Source organism: Mesocricetus auratus, unplaced genomic scaffold (genome assembly GCF_017639785.1).
Source record: "Mesocricetus auratus isolate SY011 unplaced genomic scaffold, BCM_Maur_2.0 Super-Scaffold_4256, whole genome shotgun sequence".
NCBI classification, from domain to species: domain Eukaryota; kingdom Metazoa; phylum Chordata; class Mammalia; order Rodentia; family Cricetidae; genus Mesocricetus; species Mesocricetus auratus.
In genome coordinates, this window is record NW_024429182.1 from 4,388,624 (window position 1) to 4,412,489 (window position 23,866).

Sequence of the window (23,866 nt, forward strand, 5' to 3'; positions counted from 1 at the left end):
GGAGCAGGAAGAGGAGGAGCAGGAGGAGGAGGAGGAGCAGGAAGAGGAGGAGCAGGAGGAGGAGGAGGAGAAGCAGGAAGAGCTGGAGGAGGAGGAGGAGGAGGAGCAGGAGGAGGAGGAGGAGGAGGAGCAGGAGGAGGAGGAGCAGGAAGAGGAGGAGCAGGAGGAGGAGGAGGAGAAGCAGGAAGAGCTGGAGGAGGAGGAGGAGGAGGAGCAGGAGGAGGAGGAGCAGGAAGAGGAGGAGCAGGAGGAGGAGGAGCAGGAGGAGGAGGAGGAGCAGGAGGAGCAGGAAGAGGAGGAGCAGGAAGAGGAGGAGCAGGAAGAGGAGGAGCAGGAGCAGGAGCAGGAGGAGCAGGAAGAGGAGGAGCAGGAAGAGGAGGAGCAGGAAGAGGAGGAGCAGGAAGAGGAGGAGCAGGAAGAGGAGGAGCAGGAAGAGGAGGAGAAAGAGAAGGAGAAGAAAGGAGAAGAAAGAGGAGGAGGAGAAAGAGAAGGAGAAGAAAGGAGGAGGAGAAGAAAGGAGGAGGAGAAGAAGAAGGAGGAGGAGGAGAAGAAGAAGAAGGAGGAGGAGGAGAAGAAGAAGGGGTCCCTCACCTGCCTTGGCTGACCCCCAAGATCACAGTGTCAATCCCACCATGTTTCAATTTGCCCCTTACTCCCCTACATTGCACAGACAATGGATTCTTTCTTCTGCCTCTGTAGCTTGAAACCAAGGTCAGCGCTTGCACTCACCCTCTCAGGGCTGATGTCCAGAGCATCACAGACAGCGGCGGCAAAGCGCTTGGATCTCTCGAAGCTCCCTTTCCCGATGCTGTGAGAGCCATCTAAGAGAAACAGGATGTCGGCCTCCGCAGAGCACCACATCACTGGAGACAGAGCAGAGGGAGGGGGTCACACCAGGTGCTCCCATGTCATAGAGCCTGTGGCGTGAGGGTTTGCTTGTAAACACATTCCTCAGCCATACTATGGGATCCCTGTGAAGAGAGTCTTCTGGGCTGACATAAAACTGTCCAGCGCAAGATGTATCTGACACGCCCATCCGTTTAACCCCATCAGCACCCGTACTATTTTATTTCTTTGAATGTCTTCTTGAGACCTCCTGTGCCACCTCACAATTCGCCACTTAAGGTGCATGATTAACACTTTTAGGGCGTGCACCGTTGGACCCCACCATCACCACACTTGGTGGAGGAACGTTTTTCTGCCACACCTCAGTAGGATGGTCAGTGCTTTCAGCTGTCACCTAGCTCTCAACTCTGCTCCTAAAGAGTCTGTTCGTGTGTGTGTGTGTGTGTGTGTGTGTGTGTGTGTGTACACAGTTGTATGCAGGTGTGCACACCTGTGCATGTCTGTGCAATACAGAGCTGATGGCACGTATTTTCTTCAACTGCATTCTACCTTACTTTTTTGACACTGTGTCTCTCACTGAATTTGGAGCTCACGGGGTTGACGAGGGAGCCTGGAGGGGTTTGTTCACCTATCATCACTGTCCAGTGCTGGGGTGACAGCCTCCCTCCACACCCAGCCTTACGTGGGCACTGAGGATCCAATGAGTACCGTACCCACCGGGTCACCTCCTCAGCCTGAGGTTTGGGTTTCCATTCCCACCGGACAGACGGAGGAGGTGGGAAGTGTGGTCCAGTAAGTTCAAGTAACCCAGCACCAGGGAGTAGTGGGGCCAGGGAATGGAACCCCAGTTCCCCAAACTAGGAGGATGGAAGGGAGGAGGAGCCAGGCAGGGCTTCGGGAAAGCACTACTTTTGGCTTTAGCAGGCAGGAGGAGAAATACGGCAGGAAATATGGGTGATTTGGTAGACAGCAGTCGGAAACCCCCTGGACAGACGGAAGAAATTCAGTCACAGAGGGGGCTGCTGGGACAGCTCAGCGGTAAAGTCACTAACCACCAGGCTTGCCCACTAAGGTCAATCCCCGGGACCCACACGGCAGAAAGAGAACCAGGTAGTTCCCCCAAGTGACCTCTGACCTCCACGTGCAGGCCCCTACCAGTGCACCCATGCACACAAGTATGCATGCATACGCACAAACGAATAAATCAAATAGACATGTAACTTAAAACTCAGTAACAGAGGCTGATCTGCTGCTGCTGCTTGTAATTATCACCATTTAACCAAGGAAAGTCACTGAGCTATAAGAAGGGCTGAAGGGGGGCTGTGCCCGGCCTCACCATTCGTTACAGGAAGCGTCAGGGCTACTATGAAAACGCTCAGGTAGAGCATGGCTTCCTGTGTTTGGAGGAGCAGGCCAAGCCGAACTTACGTTTGCTGGCCACTGCGATCTTGCCAATGGTCTCCCTGCTCACACGGACTTCCTGAAGAGGGATGGATGGGTCCACTGGGAGAGAGAGAGAGAGAGAGAGAGAGAGAGAGAGAGAGAGAAACCAGAAGCAGTCAGGAAGTGGTAGGATGGGAGATGGGGGGGTGTTGGCATCTCTACGTCATACGACCTAAACAAACAGCAAACATAGCAGTAGAGTCCAACATTCCTCTCTCAAAATTCACCAGAGGGGTGTGGCTGGGGCTGGCAGGGCTGGGGTGTGGCACTTGGGACCCATATGATGCCCCGGGTTTAGCATTCGGTTCCCAGCCCACGAGCCCAGAGTACCATGGATGCTTGGATACATGGAGAGCATCCAAAGTCTCTCCACTTTGGTCGGGTGGCCGGTGGTGGCACGCGCCTTTAATCCCAGCACTCAGGAGGTAGAGGCAGGCGGATCTCCGAGTTCGAGGCCAGCCTGATCTACAAGAGTGAGTTCCAGGACAGCTTCTAAAGCCACAGAGAAATCCTGTCTTGAAAAACCAAAAAGAAAAAAAAGTTAAAAACCAAAAAGAAAAAAAGTTCTAGAAATCTCTCCACTTCTGTGACATATTATTGTATTTGAGTAGCTTGTGGTGGGAGGTAGTTTTTACTGTTGTTTTAACGCTGATGACTATGGAGAGACTACCACCCTGAGGATTTCTGTCCTTGATCATAACTGTGCACCCTCTGGGTACAGTTCGTTGCTGTGGGTCCAGGTTACATTCTTGCAAGGTTCTCAATCTGTTGCCGTGGTAAAAAAAACAAAACAAAACAAAAAAAAACACATCACTGTCAAAAAACTTAAAATTCACCGACGAGGCAAATCCACAGAAAAGCACCAGGGCAAACGCTCAAAGGGGTACCTGGATGCTTACACGTGCAAACCCGTGGATAAAATTTAAATTTTAAATTACAATCAAGGGAGGATTCAATTGGGAATTCACACACATACACACACAAATGGTGATGCTGTAAATTGATTAAAAAGCTTCCTAGAGGGCCGGGCGTTGGTGGCACACATCTTTAATCCCAGCACTCGGGAAGCAGAGGCAGGTGGATCTCTCGTGAGTTTGAGGCCAGCCTGGTCTAGAGACTACAGAGCAAGTTCTAGGACAGCTTCCAAAACAATACAGAGAAACCCTGTCTCGGGTGGAGAAAAAAAAAAAAGCTCTCTATAAAACAACTGGGCCAAGTGAACTAGGAATCATTAAAAAACAATAAAAGGCTCTTCCACCCTGTAGTATTGTAACTGAAAACAAATCGGGGACAAACAGTGGCAGTGAGAGGGAACACAGGATAGGCCCCTCACCTTTCAACATTCTTTATACTAGGGAAGGGCCAAAGACAGATTACAAACAGAAACGTGAAAAATGCTGACATATTAGCAACATAGTTAATATGATCGAGAGCAGAAAGGTTTGAGAGTAACCAGCTCACTGGTAAGTTTTCAATGCTTTTTCATATTCAGTTAAATTGTAACCGATTACGAGCAGCTAGGGATAATCTAAGAGCAGCTAGGGATAATCTATTAAGGCTGAGGGTGTAGCTCGGTGGTAGACTGTTTGTGTGCCAGACTCAAGGCTGTGAGATCAACTTCTGGCAGCCCAGATTTAAAGAAAAAGCAAGAAAGGACCTTCGAAGGTGGGGTTACCACACCAAAGGGTCTCAGGACCGTTTTATGATGAGCCAAAAGCAATGTGGGAAGACACCCAGGGAGCTACCCTGCAAAGTCAGCTCCCCCGAAGCATCAAAGTATGGGTGTTTATTTGCAGAAGTGAATGTGAGTTACTGGACAGGCATAACTCAACCAGAGGCAGCAGAGGGGACAAGCCAGGGACACAGAGCCTTGCAGCAAGTGATCACAGAGGGCGGAGGAAGTGGCTTTGACAAGCTGCTGGGACAGTGCACGGGGGACCCACAGGGGAAGGAGTCTGATGGTATGGCAGCTTGGAGGTACAGCGTTTGCAAAACTGCCAGGAAACTGATCGCAGACTCTCGAAGAGCGTGCTGGACTTGGGAATGATACCAACACAGGTGTTACTCGGGCAGCCTGTTCACTCAGCACCTGCCAGGCTGGGTTCCTCTGTCTCCCCAGCATAGGAACAGGCCTTGTCTTCCATAGCTCTCCTCTCCTCTTACATTCCTGTAGACACTGAAGTTTCCTGAAAAAAGCCAAGTAGCCAAAGACTCTTCACAGCCACATAACAAACACCGAAGTACTGTTATGTAAGGAGAATTCTTCCCACCAGCCTGGTCCCAGTGCTGCATCAACCCCAAATAACACACAGAGACTCTACTAGTTACAATGTTGTTGGCCAATTTCTGGGGCTTCTCACTGGCTATTTCATTCTTAAGTATTAACCCATGACTACTAATATATATTTCTATAAGGACTTATCTTTCCAAGGACACCCTCCTTTTCTCCTGGGAGATCACATGGCGGCCCCTACCTTTGACTACATTTCCCAGAATGCTCCTCGACTTCTAGTCCCACCTATCTGGCTTCCCTATTGGCCAACAGTGCTTTATTCATCAACCGGTAGGACAACGTATACACAGAAGGACTTTCCTCTTGACTGTTCACTTTTGAAAGGCTTTTCAGGAACCCCAAAACCCACCTTCCCCATGACAGGAACACTGCTGAGATCCATGGCCAAAGGCCACCTGTTAAGCACCTGTGGCCCTCTGCATCACGCACTGAAGAGTCAGAGCGAGCACCAGGAGCCGGCTGAGCCTACCTTCAGCCTGAGCGGCCCTCCCAGTGCCTCATGCAAGGCGCTTGGTGATGCCACAGAACAGGAACACAGAATAAAAGCGATTGGCTGTAGCCGCTTCTAACAGAGTCGGCAGCCTCTTCTAAAGACCACCTGCCACGGTGCCAGGACTTTACTCTCCCAGTGGGTGGGCTATGATAATGTAGACAATGCTGACAGCCAAGGATGTAATCACTCCCCCTCACGAGGCAAGGCTTGGACAGAGAGCTACACTCCGCAGCCCTGACCCCTGAGTCAATGGACCCAACGCAGGTGTCCAGGAGGCCTGGGTGCCAGCATCATCACAAGACAGAGCAGAACTCAGGCTGGGGAAGCTGACGGGAAACCTTATTCAGCCTTGCTTCTCAAGATGGCACAGTATACATCAGCTGCTAGGCCATGAAGACAGCGAGTGAGACGGGATCCTCCCTGGCTTGGAGATGAGACGGAGTGGTCTAGGCCTTCCTGTTCTCAGGGGACAGGCGGGAGGTGACGGAGGCTGACTCTGTAGACCAGCAGATGTCTGTTCTCGGAACTACAGGTCAGGGAGGATTCACGGTCTTCAAGGCTTCAGTCTGACACCTCAGTTTTGCAGAAGAGCCCTGAGCCCCCCCAGGCTGGGCTCGCACAGCCGAGTCCTCAGTGGGCCTGCTCCTATTTCCAGGGTGATCCCCTGCAGACACACGGGGTCCTTCCCCACACCTCAGTTCATCCTTCACGGAGGCCAGAGCACAGGGACAACACGGGAGGCTAAGGAAGGGGACTCTGGTTTGTCAGTCAACCTCCGGAGCTGCGGGTCCTCCTCGGGGCACAGCGATTACACAGTGATGAGGGATCAGTCTTCAGAGCCCTTCCCTACGGAAGTCATCTGTCACCGCCCAGTCAGAAAGTAACAGAAGCTCCGTATCTGCTCTTAACGGGGAACGGGCTCTAGGTGGCTGAACAGAGAGCTGACATAATCTGGGAGGCCAGAAGAGCTGTGCTGGGCACTAAGAGATGGGAGTGAGTTTACTGGGGTGACAGTGACAGGAGGGGGAGGGGGAGGGTGTGTGTGAAATCAGAACCTCAGTGAAAAGGAGAAAGTAAGGGTTCTTTTGTATACAAAAGGAAGACACTTGCCACGGGGGACTCACAAAGTAGAAAGTCACTTGGAAGCTTTTGGTGGGACCGGATGTGATCCGATTTGTACACACAGAAAAGGCCGCTGTGTGGGCAGTGGTGTGGAGGGGCCAGGTGGACCCCCACGCGGTTTGTCCGGAGCAACTGTAGAAGTCCAAGCAGACTGGGCTAGGCTAGGGAGACTACCAAGCCGTGGAGAAAAAGATCTAAAGACCATTGACGCTAACATCTGCGGGTGAGATGCTTGCTGGACCAGCGCGAGCACCTGAGCTCGGATCCCCAGGCCCCACATACAAGCTGGGAGCAGCAGTGCGTGCTGCTCACTCCAGCGCTAGTGGGGGGGGGCACGGGACAATCTCAGGGGCTCACAGGGCTCACAGGGCAGCCTGCCCAGCTGTAAGGGTGAGCTGGAGGCTCAGCAGAAAACTAAGACGACACGGGACACCGACCTGTGCCTTCGGCATTCGCTCGCATAGGCAAGCGTGCCCTTTGTCCTCTCCACGCACACAAAGATATTTCTCAAAAGTGAAGTTAAAGTCAGTGGGATTAGAAAGGAGGCCAAACCCTCAAAATTTATAGACCGTCAAAAGACATCTTACCTGTGGAGAAGAGTAGAAGGCAGACAGCTGACAGAGACAGAAGTGGAGGCATGTTGTCAGACCTGAAGGGCCAGGAAAAGAAAGCAGACATCAGCAGTGAGTTCTGTGACTGGCCGCAGCATGTCTCTACAGACATACCCAAGGACAGGACCCTGGAGGCCTCAGCATGAACGCTGCAGCCTGGAGAAGACAAGTGCCCCAAACCATGAAGGCTTTCCCCAAACACTCTAACCTTAAGCAGTCATGTGACATATTTCCAGATATCACTGTTGCCTCAAATCCAGTCAAGGTCTCCACAGCCTTTAGGAGAGATTTCCTGTGGGAAGAGTCCCCATTCTCCACCCCCTCGGGGTCCCAGCAGGCCATGATCCCTTTTAAGGCAACTCCAGTTCTCCAGAAGCAAGCAAGGCAAAGACTAATTGCCCACCCTCATTTTCTGTATCTTCTACCAAGTCAGGAAACCCACTCTCCACACTCTCCAGTTACTGAGACTGCGGAGAACAGCTGCAAAGTGCCCCGGCTTGTTTTCTGTTTCCCTGGTGAAACACCATGACCGAGCACAGCTCGGGAAGATGGGGGTTTATTTGGCTCCCGTCATTGAGGGAAGCCAGCAGGAATTGGGACACTGGAACTCACCCCGGAGACCAAGCCGCTTCCTAGCTTGTTTGGCCTCCTTTCCTATATAATACAGGAAGGGACCACCTGCCTAGGGGCAGCACCACCCACAACGGGCTTCGGCCTCCTCCATCCACCACTAATCAAGAAAATGCCACCACAGGCCAGTCTGCTGGAGACATTTTCTCAACTGAGGATCCCTCTTCCCAGATGACTCTAGCTGTGTCAAGCTGACAAAAACCAACTAACCAACCAAAGAAAAACCTGCATACTTGGTGTTCCCAGGAAAAATGATGTACCAGGAGAGTCCCAGGTACATCAAAGGGAAAGGGGGCTGGGGAGGCTGTTGGACGGCTGAGAGGGGGCTCCTGTGATCCCGGATCCTGGGTCTGCCAGCATGGCAGACGCGGGACTTTCTCTCAGCGTGAATCTTTCCTCATACCTTACACTGGATGTGGGACCACCTGCCAATGGGGTAGACAGCAGGTGGAGGAGGCAGTGGGAAGCAAAGTACTGTGGGACTCAAGAAACTCCCCGCTGCTGTCTGTCCTGCTTCTTAGCTTCCGTGTGGCTTTCTGGGTTTGCAACCTCTAATCCTGAGCGTGTGCAGAAGCCAGGGGCTCATGCCTGTAAAATGTCTCTGGAAGTACATTCCCAGCTTGCTGGGAGGTTATGGGAGGTTCCTGCTTACTGGGGCACGAGGAACACAGGCCCCTCGTTCCACGCCACAGGCTAATCTAAGCAACTTCTGTGGATATGCCTCTGCTTGCCCAGCTGCGAGTTCTCGGTACCCTACCTTTCTGCTCATTAACACAAAATTTATGTTGGCACTCTGCGAGTGGGAACTGCATGGAAGACAGTACCCACAAATGCTGGTCACGTGGCATCTCTCTCGCCTGGCCCCGTTTGTCACACAGCCAGACTGTCCTGCGATCTGACTACCTTGACTGCCAGAGGCCACCAGGAATGGCATCTTGGTCTCTGGAGGAATCCTGGTACCTGTAACTGCCTGGTCGTATGCAGAAGGATGGTCACAAGCCTGGGTAACACAGTAATGCCATCTGCAGAGGGCTGGAAGGAACCTTTCGGGGACACCTTGGTGTTCATACACCCACTGAATTTGCTGTTGCCAAGCTGGTGAGCTGTTATGTGGTATCCTGCAAAGTGTCCTTAGCACCCAAGGCTCTTCCCACCCCAAGCATCACAGATATCCAGCTTATCATGGTCTTGGTAAATCTCAAAATATTCTCACAACTGAAACAGTCAAACCCTATGCCAAGGGGGGGGGGGGAATCAACCGGGTCTATCTGTATTGTCCCAGCTGCCCTTGAACTCCTGGGCTTAAGTGTGCCTCAGCCTCCGGAGTGGCCGTGGATGCACATGTACACTATGTACAGCCCAGACAAGTTTTCAGACAAGGATGAATTCTGCAGCAAGAACAGACAACCGCTTTTACCAAGGAAACATCCATTACAGGCTGCTACCAGGCTCCACACAATTCAGGTCCTCTCTCTAACCCTCCAAAGCCAGGCCATTACAATCCCCATGGTGTCATCCCCATTACAGATGCCAAACCACAGGGCTCCTCAGTGGATTAGAGTCCATTCTAGCCTCCCAGGGCACTGCTCCATCCATCGCCTCCTCCAGGACCCTGGGAGGACTCTAGGAGAACGCTGAGCGAGGAAGAGCACTATTGGGCCGGAGGCCCAAGGCAGCGCTGTGGTAGAAGTTTGGGATCCAGAAGAAGGCGGCTATGAGCCATGGGGTGGAACAAAGAAAGGGAATCGGGAATTGTAATTACAAGCATGACACACCCCGAATCTGGTCCTTCGGCAGTTCTCACCGGCTAGCACCTGCCTTTAATTCCTATACTGGAGCACGTGGTGAGGTTTCTGGGGCCTTGTGCATTCACGCTGACAGTCTGCAAGCCAGAGGCAGGGAGCAACGCTGCTTGCAAAACCTCGCCAAGCCCTTTCCGTCACAGAATGCCTTGTTCACTGCCCCCTTTCTCCCGTTCTGTTACCTATGCTCACCACACATGTTATTCCAGGCTTCCAGGCAGCTCACAGATGGGCTCGGAGGCTGCGCCCCATCCCCCCCCCTCGGGTTGTCTCACTTTTGCAAGCACCTGCACCAGGTGAGTGAGGGTCTGTGGCTAAATCACCCCCATCATACTAAGAAACTGAGAACTACATTTCTCAGACGCCCATCAAGGAACAAAAGCCAAAGCGAGGGTGGGAAAAGGGAGACCACTTCCACCTCGTGAGAAAATGGAACTCCTCCCACAGACATTAGCGTGCTCCTTTTAAGCCTTCTCCAGTCTGCAGGATGGAAACCCGAGTTCTATATAACAGCCAATGCCCGAGCAGGGAGACTGAAGCCAGAGGAAGGCTCCCACGCGGTCAGAAGTCCTTACTTGTCTTTTGCTGTAACAATCGCTGTCCTTGTCTTCCACATAAAATACCTTGCTCAGGCCCAAAGACCTGAGGACAATTTTTTCTTTCTAGTGTGATATGCCAGAGAGAGCCCCTCCTGCCCTCCCCTTCCCCACTCTGCCCTCTCTCTCTGTCTTGTCTGTTTTAGACAAGATATTGCTATGTTACTGAGGCTGGGCAGGAACTGCTAAATTCAAACAATCCTCCTGCTTCAGTTTCCCAAGTAGCTGGGATTACAAACATGCATCACCATGGCCAGCTAGGGAAAACATCCTAAGGCCTGTCCAGGGCAGGCTGGAGAAGGCTAGGCGACAGAGCTGAGCCGGGTGATGTTTGCAGTGGGCGGACAAGTCTCCCGCACGTTCATTCTACAAAAACATAACCCCTGCCCTTCCCTCGTCCTCAGACCGACGAACCTCCCACTAGCCCAGGCCTTCCAGGTGTTAGACAATGACAATGCTTTGTTTCGTTTTTCCAGACAGGTTTTCTCTGTAGCCTTGGAACCTGTCCTAGAACTGGCTCTGTAGACCAGGCTGGCCTCGAACTTAGAGATCTGCCTGCCTCTGCCTCCCAAATGCTGGGATTTGTTTGGGGAATATTATTTTAAGGTGTGTGACTAGTGTATGCTGCATTTGTTTAACTCTGTGAAGCTGTGTTACTGTGCCTGTCTAAAACACCTGTTGGTCCTAATAAAGAGCGGAACAGCCAATAGAGAGGTAGGAGCGAGGTTAGGTGGGCTGGCAGGCAGAGGGCATGAATAGAAGGGGAGCCGAGACGGGAGCAGCAAGAGAACAAGGAGAGGAGGGTGTCAGGGGCCAGCCACAGGGTACGAAGGAAAGTAAGATAATGCAGAAGAAAAGACAAAAGCACAAAGAGAAAAAGTACACGAGATAATTTAAGAAACGCTGGCAAGAAACAAGCCAAGCTTAAGGTCAGGCAGGCATTCATAACTAAAATAAGCCTCTGTGCGTAATTCATTCAGGAGCTGGGGGGCCTGAGGGAAAAAACATATAATGGTGCCCAACAGGGGTGCCCATTTGCGTTTCTTTTTTAATTGTTGCTGCTTCTTAAGCCAGGCTGTCCTGTTCAGCATTGACACTCTGCCGCTACCAGCAGCAGCTAGGCTGCAAGAGCTGAAGCCTGGGGGAATTCTGTTTCCTCGGGCACCAACTCTTTCAAAGCTACTAAGAAAACATTTAAATCTCTGTCCCGCTAAGAAATCAAGATTCAAAGGTTGAGACAGAGTCCCCAAGAGACTGAATAGCAAACAGCTCACCTCTCAGCATCTCCCAAGAAGTCCCCCTGCTTTTTCCTCGCCCTCCTTATAAACCCTTCTCCACCTGGCTCCTCCATACAACTTCCTGTCAGCTAGTTGCCCACCCAGCCTCCTGCCTGCAGGTGAATTTTCTTTCATCAAACACATCTTTGCATCATTAAACAAATGTTCCAAAGCATAAACAAAAATAACAAGCCTTAAATTAATATTTTACAACAGGGATTAAAGGCATGTGCCACCACCACCTGGCAGATTTTTTTTAAACAAACTGTCTTCCAGGAAGCTGGTCCGTTCCCCATTTTCTGCACCTTTCCCCACTATTCCTGTAAAACCCAACCTGGCAGATAAATACCAAACTTTGTGTTTTTACACTTCCTTTGGGGGTGGGGCAGTGTCAAGACAGGGCTTCTCTATATAATGGCTCTGACTGTCCTGGAACTGGTTCTGTAGACCAGGCTGGCCTCGAACTCACAGAGATCCCGCTGCCTCTGCCTCTCAAGGCGCGCAGCACCACACCTGCCTTTACACCTCCCGTTTAACGTTTCTGTTGCGTTTTATTTTATAATTCTAGTTGGCTTCCAACTATTCTGTCAGGCAGCTTTCAGGAAAATGGGCTCCTGGCAGCTTTCTTTGATGTTGCTGACTTCACTGGATAGGGAGTTTAGTTTCTTTCTTCATTCAACCTATTCCTTCTATTAGCATTTACTGGAGCACACAAGAGTAAAAACAGCATCACTCCTAAGTAGGCCCTGAGCCCACAGTGGGGCCTTGCCTCCCAAGGGAGAAGGAGAGAGAGGGTCTCTACCTCCGTGCCAGCGTTCTTTCAGAGAAATGCAAGGCACGTGTGAAGTGTTAAATGTTTTAGTGACTATAGAAAGATGAACTCCATCTTATCACTATTGACCACAGGTCCCAAGGTCTCAGCGTGTCATCAATGCATACATTACTGAACCTTGGAAACCCAGCAGCTCACTCTCTTAACAGTGATGGTGCATGTGGCAAATGGCCGTGCTGCTCCTAAGGTAGCCTGGAGGAAGTCACTGCTGATGCCCTCCCACCCTTAAGGTGATTTCTCGCCGTCTCCCTGCACTCCCCCCCCCAGTCAGGCTTACCGTGGAAAGACCCTATTTCAACTCTGGGCATCCTAACGTCTTTTAACCTCTGGCTGCTTCACGTTTCATCTCGTGACTGAAGCTTCAACATAGGTTGGGAACGTACCACTTGCCTGTGTTCTATCCTAACACCCCCAACCTTGCAAACACATCGGGGAAGGTAGCAATGCGAGCCTGGCTCAGAAATAGCCCTTGCTGAGACTTTTCACCATAGCCTGCCCCGGAGGTTTTCTGGACTAATTCGTGAGGTCCATTGGAGAAGTCGCTAGCCCAGGCACAGGCTTCTCGTATCAGAAACTGGGCAGCTACTTGACGTGATAGTCCTTCCTTTCTGGAGAGTTGCGTTACTCTGCGGGACATTATCCGAAGTTCGTGAGCTCTGATGCAGGCTTTCTTTCCCTTGCCTTTTGGGCCCCAGTGCTTAGTTACAGAGTAACGGCTCCTTCAGTTTTTTTGTTGCTGTTTTTGAGACAGGGTTTCTGTGTAGCGCTAGCTGTCCTGGAACTCGCTCAGTAGACCAGGCCAGCCTCGAACTTGGAGACCCACCTACCTCTGGGAGTACTGGGATTAAGGTGTGTACCACCACTGTCTAGCTGCTGTTATCATGTGATTTTACAAATTGCCCTGTTGCTGGATTTTCTTGTCCTCCCAGGCCCTGCCCCCCTTGAGCCCCAAATAAACACACAAAGACTTATATGATTATTAAACTGTCTTCTGATGGCTAGGGCCTCTTATCGACTAGCTCTGTCTTCATTATTAATCCATTTCTATTAATCTAGTACTTCCATGTGTATTTTTCCGGAGAAGGGTCCAGTCTTGTTACTCCTTCCTCTTCTACATGGCATCTCCTTTCAGTCTCTCTCTGCCTACCTTTCCCAGAATTCTCCTCTCCTACTCCTGCCTATCTCCCTGCCTCTATTGGCCAGTGTTTTATTCATCAACCAATAACATACAGAAGGACATCCCCCATTACCCTGTAGTGTGTCAGCTTCAAACACACACCATGGGTTCTACGCAGAGATGCGTGAGAACTTTAGCACTCTTGAGACATGAGTGTGGTGGAATGACCGTGGCTTTGAGATAGCATTTCAGTGCTCCTCGACCATTCCTGCAGTCTTTCGGTCTCATCTCCTGATGGTAGCGCCCATCCTAATTCTTCACCTCCATGATGAGAGCACACTTGAAGAAAGGGGAGAGGAGAGTCAGGAGCCCACAGAACGGCCATGTGCATCTCTGTCCCACTGGGCAGCCCATTGGGAGCAGCGAACACCTCGCTCAGCAGTAGAGCCCAGGAACCTAAGGGAGCCAGTGCAGTGCTCCTCAGGGGCTGCAGGTCAAGACGGTGGGGCGGGCTAAGAACAGGGGTCAGAACAAAGATATGGTGGGGATTCTAGGGCAGAGAGGGCATCTCAAAGGCCCCCCTTGAGTGAGGTCAGGAGCCTCAACTTCAAGGTGGGGAGAGGAGCCATGCTGTATGCACAGGTGCCTTTGGGGAAGGGACTTTGAACTCAATCAAGCAGCGCTTCTTTGAAGGCGAAGGTTCGAGTCTGCCGCACTCTGCTCCGCCAGTGCTCAGCAGCCAACACTGCTGCCACACTGGCAGCGCTTCTCCAAACTGACCTGGGTCGTCAGCTTGCTTTGAGTCCTCACAAGGTATGCGCCTTAATACTGACACAGCTGTACACCCTGGAGAGGGACAGGGACAGCATCTGACTTGTAACAAGTTCTAGGGGCCCTAACTCCCTGGAACGCTCTCACCAGAGGGGTGAGCACTGTTACCACCAAGCTTCCAGACTTTTTGGCATCACTTGAAGTTCTCAGAGTTCAAAGCAAGTTCTGGCAAACAACTCAGGTTGGGCAACTAAAACCCTTCATGGAACCAGTTTTAGGTTGTACGAAAGTTGTGGCCTCCCTGGGAAGATGAGTAGAGGATATAAACAGTAATTTTAGCCACATGAACAACCATGAGCTAATGCCCAGCTCACCAACCTGCCCACTGGGGATGAGCCCACCTGAAGCAGAGCAACAACTCGATGCTTCCAGTGGGCAGGCTTACGAGGCCTTAAGTCCTGTCAGGAATTTGACAGTAGACTCTAGACCAGTGGTTCTCAGCCTTCCTAATGCTGTGAGCCCTTAACACAGTTCCTGCTGTGGTGGTGACCTTCAACCGTACAATCATTTTCATTGCTACTTCACAACTGTAATGTTGCTATTGTTATAAATCGTAATGTTAATGTTTTCTTAGGCCACCCTTGTGAAAGGGTCTTACACACACACACACACACACACACACACACACACACACACACACACCCCGTCTTGACCCACAGATTGAGAACTGCTGCTCTGGATCCCCTAGACAAGTCTAGATGAATCTAGACAGAAGATTCATTTATGCAGTAGAGCAAAATTCCAGAGCATTCATCACTTCCACTCCCGGTTTTGAGCCTTTGGCAATTCTAAGCAGCTGCAGAAAAATAACCCTGGGAAAACAAAGTACTTAGGAATAGTCCTCTAGTCCACTCAACAGGTCTCCTCCCCAAAATCCTGACACTTGTCAGGCCTCTGTCCAGGAGGTCGCCTGTTGGTGGAGACATGGTCCCTGTTTTAATACCCTCAGTGACAGCCAAGCTGGATGGGTACCGTGAGGGCGCCTGAAGCCCATTCCATGGCCTTGTACAACAACCAAGTGTGTACCACACTGTCAGGCACACAGCTGGCGTCCATGGAATGCTTGTGGAATGAACACAGCCGACTCTACAGTGGGTCATGCACAGCTGCAGCCCACAGGCAGGAGTCAGCAGGTCTGCACTGCTTCCTGCCTGCCAGCCTGGCTTCATGGGGACAGCAGTCCCTCGAGAGCAAGCTCATCCTCAATCCAGTTCCCAGGGCCACATGGGGTCTGAAGCGACGAAACCTGACTTGGGATCTACACTCTTCCAAAGCTGTCTCGGTGGCATTTGTCTCCATGCTTGCTGCAGTGCAGCCAAGCGGGGTGAGTGACCTCGGTACCGAGTGTCCCAGCATGCCTAACAGGGCACGGGAATCCCAAAGGCCAGCAGTTAAGCCGAGGGTGAGGTGGACACAAACGGCTTTACTGGACAAACACAACAAACAAGTCATCTAAGCAGAGGCACATCGAGTTTTTACACGAGGAAAAGTTCTATTTGACAGAAGAGCTGGCACACATTGACAATAAAGAAAAAAGGAAAAACTTAACAAGCCCACTCCCAGCAGTGTTTACTGACTGAGTTGGCGATGCCTTCTTGGGTTGCCACAGTGATAGGAAACCGTGGGACAACTGCACAGAAACTGCACTGTCCGCTCGCAATTCTTCATGTGGGTCAGTTGAGCAGAATCTGGTCATGCGCTATGGGAAAACAAAGGTGCTCTCCATTTTAAATTTAATTGATAGCTGAATGTGTGTCTCAGAACACTAAATTGTTTCTGCAGCAGAAGTCAAATGAAGAAATGAAGTAAATGGCTACACACTGGTCAGAACACAGCCAAAGGGCAGAGAGGGCCGGAGCTGCGACTCCCCTCCCCTCCTAGTGCAGCCCTGGAGCTCATGGACACACCCCACCGCCCGAGACGAGAGAGGCAGCGTCTGCTCTTGCAACTAACCACAGAACTGGATCACGCAATGCAGAAGCAAAGGAACCAAACAGCATTTATTGAGGAAGAGGCAGAGGTGACTGGGAGTCTCATTAGCAAATGTCTGACGGTACAGTCCTGAAGCCTGTCTTTCCTCTGCCAGACCTGTCCAGTGCTCACCACCCACTTACTTCCTTCAGCACCGTCACTCAGCAGAGGCTACCCGGGGACTGCAGCTCTCCGGTGGAGCCTTGCCTAGCGCATGTGAGGCTCCAGCTTCCATACTCAGTGGAGCAAACATACAGACTCCGCCTCACATCTCCTTAGAAACTGTGACAAAGTATCAAACCACAGAACCCATGCTGGCCTCAACTGGCTGGGATTACAGGTATGCACCATCACGCCTGGCTATTACATGAATCTCTCATGTAAGACTCAAATGTTTTGTGAAAAGAACGGGGGTGGGGGTGGGGGAGTAAACCCAAAAGAACAAAGTTAAGCAAGTACAAACAGAAGACGAACTCTCTCAAGTCTAGCTTTTGTTGCTTCTCCTCCCGAGTGTTGAATTTCCCAGAGATGCCATTTCTGGAAGAGAAATCAACCATCATTACAGTTTACACAAAAAGACTGTGGTTCTTAAGTTTTAAGTACAAGCAAACCAAATACCTTAACTGAATTTATGTAAGTTTAGATTGTACTTGTCAGATAAAACATCAAATGCCACAACAGTGTTTAATTTTTATTGATATTAGCATTCAGAGATAACTATTCCCTCCTTCACAAGCAAGACACAGCTATTAGAGCTCTTCCCAAATATGAAAACAGATTTTGTATCACCTGTCTCTTTAAGAAATGTATCAGCACTCCTATCTGGGAAATTTGTAACTGAGTACCACCTTTTTATGTAATTATGTAATAATTTATAGACAGGGTCCTGTTAGACCAAGTTGACCTGACACTCAGTCTTCTTGCCTCAAATTCCAAGGCTGGCATTACAGGCTACCTGACTCATAATGATTAAAAACAACAAAAACAGAAGTTATTAAAGTCTCAAAATTTTAAACACATTTCTCTATCTCTAGAAGATTAGGGGAGAATAAATATTCAATTGCGTTTGTCACCTCCCAGCGCCACGCTCTGTAGCTCTGGACTGACCTGGAAAGATGCTGTGACCCAAGACAGCTCTCACCTTTGAGCTGTAAGACCCAGACTGCAGAGTGTGTGTGTGTGTGTGTGTGTGTGTGTGTGCGCGTGCGCGTGTGTGCGCGTGCATGTGTGTACATGTCGTGAGCCTCTGCTTCTTCATCAGACGATGGAATTGTGTATGTGGGGTATACAAGAGTGTGCAGGCATACGGGGGAAGGGCAAGGTGCGTGCGTGCTGTGCCCGTAGGCGTAGCCGTCAGTGGCAGACAGCCTGTGAGGCTCCTGGGCTCTTGTCCACCCGCTTCACTCTGAAGCAAGAGTGTTTCACTGTCCTGGCACTAACCAAGTGGGCGAGGCTGGCAGCCACGGGGCTGCAGTCACTCAGTCTGCCCCCCCCTCCCCGGGGCCGGGATGCGACAGCAGGCACAGCCTGGCTTGTGTTCTAATTCCTTTAAGGGTGTTTGTCAGGACTGGGCCTGTGTGACGTAAACAGGGTGCAGCCCAGTGCAAAGTGCGGTGCCATGTGCTCAGATGGGGTCTGGTGTGTGCTGTAAACCAAGCCTTTAAGATATTCAACCCCCATCATCTTCTAGAAACAGAAATACCACTTGTATCTGAAATTGCGTAAGAGCATTGTCACTATCTTTCTAAAGGAAGCCCAGTGCACAGATCAATAGACAAAAGTAGAGTTTAATGGTGACTAAATGGGTGGCCTTGGCACTGGGCTAACTCCAGCCTGTCACTCACTGCAGGTTCTTGTCTCTGGTGAAAATCACCAAACTCAACATTTCAAGCACAAGCACACAAAATAGAAATCATCTATAAGACATTAAATCATGACAGTAAGAACTGTTGCTCTTGGCATCTGGCTGAGGGCTCACCTGGGTTTCCTTAACAAACATAACAGAGTGGATCCATATCAAAGTCACAGCTGCTCTGGTCCTGAGGAGCCACACCCCAGAGAACCCCAGAGAACCCCAGATCCCCTAATGGTGCAGCCAGCACAGCCTGCTCCATCGCTTCTGGCTCTTTTCCATCCTTACCCCAAAGTTAAGTGTTAACTTACTGCAGCGGAGTGCAAATATGGCCTGAGATGATCTGAGGCAAAGCTCCAACCCATCGCTATCTTTACAAGCCTCTCTGTACCAATAGCACGAGCAATTCCAAAGTCAAACAGTAAGAAAAGGCTTCCGCACGTGGAAACCCACAAGTCAGGTATGCTGGGAGTACAAGCATCGACTAAGACAGGGTACCCCCAAATAAGCACGGCTCTCAAGGTGCCCGGCTCTATCCTGGCGGCATGGCTGTGGGCAATCATGAAACTTACTTAGCTTTTCAGCAGCTTTTTCATCTCTATGAACTTATTTTGGTTGGTTGGATTGTTTAAGAGGAAGAGAAGAATCTGTTCATGTTTTTCAATCTACAGATGAAAAGGAAACAGTTAATCGACTTTCTCACGATGTCGGGAGAGCAGTTCCGTGTAAGGGAACTGTACCCACCTGCTTCTGTAACTCTGTGCAGCAACAGTCCATGCTGTGTGTTGTTTCTAGAAGCAAGCAAGCAAACAAAACCCATCACTAGGTCACGTCAACGAAGAAACCAGCAGCCCCAGACCTGAGCAAGCCTGTGTGAGTGTCAACTACACACCACGGGCTCCACCCACCCATCTTCTGTGTTCTAGACCCTCAAAGACCAGCACTCCCCCCCTCTGAAGATTAGGTCTTCCACGAAGTATGGGATGACTTTTGGGTGAGGTCGGGTCTGCCAAATGCAGACCTCATGGGATGCCAGGAAGATTCATCTCAAATACACAAGGAACCCTGCTGTTGAGGACGAAGGGGAACTAGAAGGACACAGGTATGGTGTGTAACTATCCCAAAACTCTGGGTCCTGACTCCTGATGCAAAGCTGTCACCGGCCTTGGGACAGACAGGAGTGGGTAGAGGGGACTAAAGCCCAAGAAGCAAGCCCGTCAGGCCAACTCAAGCCAACCACCTGGCTGGCTCGCACACATCTGCGTGTGTACTGCATCTGGAAGGTACCTGCTGCTGAAGCACCTTCCCTTTTCCACGTGGGGTTTTCTGCCAGACCGCACATCTGCAGCTTCTCGGCTATGCTGACCATACCATTCTCAGAACACTTCTCAACTGACACTGTGTGGACATTCTTTGAAATTCCCTTCACAGAAAGAACCACACTCTGATTCAGCATGGCATTTTTCAGTAGTTCCATCACTAGCTGCGAAGAGCTTCCGTTCAGTTCCATCAGCCCTGGAAAGATGAAACACTGCTTAGTCAACTACTCTATCTTTCTTACAGATGACTTTCCACATGTATGAAAGTTTTGCCTCACTCATGTGAACTGTGTGTGCCTGGTGCCCATGGCAGTCAGAGGGTGTTGGCTACCCTGGACTGTCCTTACAAATGGCTGCCAGCCACCGTGTGTGTGAAGGGAATTAACTCAGGTCCTTGCAAGAACAAACAGAGCTCTTAACCAACAGAGGTCTCTTTTTAAAAGACCTGTTTTAGCCGGGCGGTGGTGGCGCACGCCTTTAATCCCAGCACTCGGGAGGCAGAGGCAGGCAGATCTCTGTGAGTTCGAGGCCGGGCTGGACTGACAGCCTCCAAAACAGAGAAACCCTGTCTCATAAAACCAAAAAAAGAAAAAAAAAAAAGACCTGTTTTAGGTAAGTTATCCAATAATGAGATAACAAGTAGCATGGTTGCGGGTGTGAAACAAGCTGTAAGGCACCCAGAGACAAGAGCAGACAACCCGGCCTCCCTCCGTATTCTAAAGGACACGACACTGTGCAGCACAGAAAGCAAGCGTTCCACGAGCAGTCACATGGTCATCGTCTGGGAGGAAAGGGACAGTTATGGGACAGGGCCACCTTAATCATTCCGTTTGCTCTACACGAGTTCCAACTGCACAGTGGATCGCTGGCTGCTTTAGAGGCACAATCAGGAGGCCAGATGCTACCTACCACTGAGCATGCCTGGCTCCCGCAGGGAGCAGTGACAAGGTAGCAAAACCACTGGTACTCCACAGACCACCGGGGTCACACCCTGCCACCTGCCAACAGAGCTTCACAACAGGGAAAACACCATCTCCAAACCTTGCCACTCTGAAGGAAAGCCCCCAACCCCCAGCCCACCCCACCCCGCAACCTCACCAACAGAATTACAAATGGAATATAGTCTAATTGAAGAATTAAGGATACAGAATTTCTCTGAAAACTCTTGCTGAGAAGTTAGGTAGTGGAAGGCACGTTTAGGTTAATTTAGTTTGGGACCCTGCTTGCATGCTCCTGAACTGTCCTTGGCAGCCTAGGTCTTTTACCTGTATGCTCTATGTACTCACTCAGGAACCAAGTCTTCCTTCTCTGGACCCCACACCATAACCAGAGCCCTGCGGGTGCTCGCTTGGTCTGCTGCCCATCTCAACAGCGCTTCCTTCTAAACACACTTTTGCTTGCTCCAAATACAGCTCCTGTGAGCCTCCTGCAGATCTGTGAGCCCTGAATTCCCAGTTCTTTGAAGAGGCCAAGAACCTGGAAACACCCAGTCCAGATTCCAACCACTGGTAACAATCTGATATAAACCATTTGATTCAGACACAGAGCTATGAAATATGAAGATAAAAATCCCACAGAACAAATCCAGAAAAGCAACAGAACTGTATACCCTCGAGTGAGCATCTAATGATCTGGAAGGGAGGCTGCAGGTGGCTGGCAGGGATTGGCTGCACTCTGGAAAGAGGCAGGGTCTCCATGTTTCCATAATCTGCGTAGAGTACTTTCACATCAGAGTCTGATGTTTCCAGGACGACGGCCCGGTACCAGAGGTCATCACCTGCAAACAAAGGAATCTTAGCCTACAAGTAGCAGGCCAGAGCCCTTCCCATCCCTTGAGATGGTTCTATCTACAACACTTAAAAGCTCACACCAAAGCATCTAATTAAGAGGGTTTTCTTTTCTGTATTCCTTCCAAATCCCTCCATGGAGACTCTAATACTCTGATTTTGTTTAACTACAAGACAGAATATGAGAGGAGATCATGCAATTCTGCACAGCTGGAAAGCATGTTCAGTGGAAGAAACTCCCAGCTGAGCGAGTTTATGTGAAGCTGGAGAGGAAGCCAAGCAGTGTCGTCACACGTGCCCTTCAGGGCCAGCCCGGGGCCCAGGCAGGGGAGGAGACCAGTTTAGAAGCACGCTTACACATAGCACCTAGCTTGAAGTTTACCAAAGAACATGATGAGCTCCATGCTTAGAAGGTCCTTCTCCAAAGAGGACTCCTGACAGGGGAGTGCGAGGCTGAGGAGAGGAGAAGTTTCCCAAAGACAGTAAATGTACACTTCAGCCGCCACACAGGGAGTGCTGCCAGATGTTGTCCAGCTGCCAGTGGAACCAGAGCCACAAGTGGCTAAGTGCTGCTGTGCATGAACTACCAAATAGCCCTTGGTGTCCATCCTAGAGAGCCTCTCCCGAGACAGTCAAAGCCAACGCCACAGGGCCCAGGGAAAGCAGAGGCAAAGGGGGAAGGACGCAGCCACCCTCAAAAACACAAAAGGGACAATACCGAAACACACCTCCCCATGAAAACTAAAGAGCTAGTGGTGCTAACTGCAACATCGAACCATCAAGTACGAAAGGTTGGGGATGAAGAAGCCTTGAAATAGAACAGAAGGAAGCAAACTCAGCAGAGCCCACGCCAGGCGGCAGACTTGGCAGCCGCTCAGCAGGGCAGAGACCAAAGGAGAAAATGAAGGAAGGGCTGGCGTAGGTTCAGGGTGTGGGGAAAGGCCCAAACAAACATTCCCAGACTTAGAGCTCCTCAGGAGTCCCCTGCCACAGTGTGGAAAGGAAGCCACCATGTGAACGCAGTCCAACCTGAAACCACAGGATGAAAATCACACAAGGCCTGACCGCGCAGGCTAGATGTGGGGAACCTGTCCATCATCTGACCAAAAGTGCCACAGCTAACACACAAAACAATGCTTCAACATGTTCAGGGAAAACCGTTTGGTGTGGGACATTTGCACAGTGCATGAAGATGTATTGCTGTGACTGGTGCAGGCGGGAGGGAGGGGCAGGCAGGGGGAGGGAGGGGCAGGCAGGGGGAGGGAGGGGCAGGCAGGGGGAAGGGAAGGGTAGGCCCTCAGGGCAGAGGCAGAAGGTGCCAGCAGGATGGGCAGTGCAGATGAGGTGAAGACACAGATTAACATAAAATGGGTTAACTTAAGTCCTAAGAGCTGGTTGAGAACAAGACTAAGCCAAAGCCCAGCTTTTATAGTAAGTCTGTCATTTGCAGGCTGGCGTTCCTGACAGAAAAGTACTTACTACATGGCTTCTAACCCAGGTTCTATATGTAGGCAAGTTATCAGGGCTGGCCTTTTCAAATTCAAGAATTTTACCTCACATGGAGACACCTCTGGAGTAGACCCAACGAGAGAGAGGCAAGGTCAAGAGGAGGACGGAGGGATCAGCTCTTCAGTGGAACAGAACAGAGATCAGGCTAACAGGACAGGGAGGGGCAGAGACTGTTTTCAAACGGTGCTATGATTAGAAGCAGTCTAGTCTCCCTGGACACCCTGCTGTAGACCTGCTTGGCTGCCATCCTGCCAGCAGCCCCAACCTGCCCATGGAGTCATGGGTACTATGCTCACCCCCACAGCACCTCTGGGATCGGCTCCACTTCCAGAAACAAATCAGAACATCCACAGCAAGTGCTGTTTATGTCAGCAGTGCAATCTGTTGACATGAAATGTCAAGCCTTTCCCCCGAGGTGGTCGACTTCCCACTCACACGCAGAGCTCCGTGACTAGCAAGACTGCGCATCAGTGAGCCACCATGATACAGCATTGGCCAGCATCAGTACTCGGAGCTGGTTAGCCCAGGACAGCTGTGCCCCTACCTAAAAATAACCTACACCAAGCACATCAATTAAGTCCCAATTTTCCCTTTCTTAATTTGTCTAGCCAAATGGAATGTGGTTAGACACTGAAGGTACCAAAATCTACACCATCCCACACGAAGGTAGCAACTGCTGCCCAGGGTTTCGCCGCGAGGAGCGTTACTTGTGAATCTGGCACAGCAGGCTTCGCCCGTCCGGGGCCTGTAGGACGGCTGGGCTTTCTGAGCGCCGCAGTGTTCTAGCAATTCTGCCGTCAACGCACACAGCTTTTCTTGATTTTCTGAAATACAAGTAATCTTCAGTGTGACAATTTCCAGGACAGAAACCGTGTACAGAGAAGCCCCAGTCTAATCAGTCAACAGCCCCGGGTATTAAATATATACCGCTTTCAAATGAATACACTCACCATTGGCTGCTTTATGCAGGAAGACTGGACTGACGGGCCGGTGAGTGTCTGGAGGACCTATCTCCTAATGAGGCCGATTCTGCAAGTGTGCTCACTCTTGTGAAAATGTACTGTTTTGTTATTTCCATTTTACACTTATTTATAAAGGGGGATGCCATGGCACCTCCGTGGAGAAGGTTCTAGGGATGGAACTTGGGTTATGAGACAGCTACCATGAGCTGGGCCCGCATCAGCCTCAAGTATACTGTTTAGAAACAAAATTTTCACACTAAAGCCCAGTCATAAAGAAAAGTAGCATATAAAGCTTAGTTTTGCGGTTTCTCCTCCTCTTTAATGGAAGCTTATGATCAAGCAATCTCTTGGATGTATGTGAAACCATCCTTGCAGTATTAGAAAGTCAGCGGGGTACGGTTGGCAAGGTCTGCTCATATCTATTCTGGGGCATTTTAACAATGAAATGAACCTTGCTTCAAATTGTCAACCCAGGAATAGTGGTAATAACAATTGTTCTTTTATTTTCCAAAAAAATCACAAAATATTACTTTTAATCTGTAAGTGAAAAGACAGTGTTCAGGGTTGTCTGTG

General features: G+C 50.4%; 2 protein-coding genes across 4 annotated transcripts in view; both read right to left on the reverse strand.

Annotated features, from left to right (window-relative positions):
- The window catches only part of Vwa2 (von Willebrand factor A domain containing 2), a 35,256-nt gene extending 25,291 nt beyond the window's left edge, over positions 1-9,965 (reverse strand). Inside the window, exons 1-4 of the mRNA XM_040742328.1 lie at positions 9,816-9,965; positions 6,785-6,846; positions 2,275-2,349; positions 730-863 (exon numbers count right to left, since the gene is read on the reverse strand). Of these exons, the coding sequence (XP_040598262.1) occupies positions 730-863; positions 2,275-2,349; positions 6,785-6,846; positions 9,816-9,856 (312 nt within the window). The 5' untranslated portion in view covers positions 9,857-9,965. The remainder of the gene's footprint in view (positions 1-729; positions 864-2,274; positions 2,350-6,784; positions 6,847-9,815) is intronic.
- Positions 9,966-15,874: 5,909 nt separating this feature from the next.
- Tdrd1 (tudor domain containing 1) overlaps positions 15,875-23,866 on the reverse strand; it is a 37,716-nt gene continuing 29,724 nt past the window's right edge. For all 3 annotated transcript variants that reach the window (XM_040742341.1, XM_040742333.1, XM_040742331.1), the window contains 6 exons: positions 23,039-23,155; positions 20,645-20,812; positions 19,004-19,231; positions 18,461-18,507; positions 18,289-18,381; positions 15,875-16,401 (listed from right to left, as the gene is read on the reverse strand). In XM_040742341.1, the coding sequence (XP_040598275.1) occupies positions 18,289-18,381; positions 18,461-18,507; positions 19,004-19,231; positions 20,645-20,812; positions 23,039-23,155 (653 nt within the window). In that variant the 3' untranslated portion in view covers positions 15,875-16,401. The remainder of the gene's footprint in view (positions 16,402-18,288; positions 18,382-18,460; positions 18,508-19,003; positions 19,232-20,644; positions 20,813-23,038; positions 23,156-23,866) is intronic.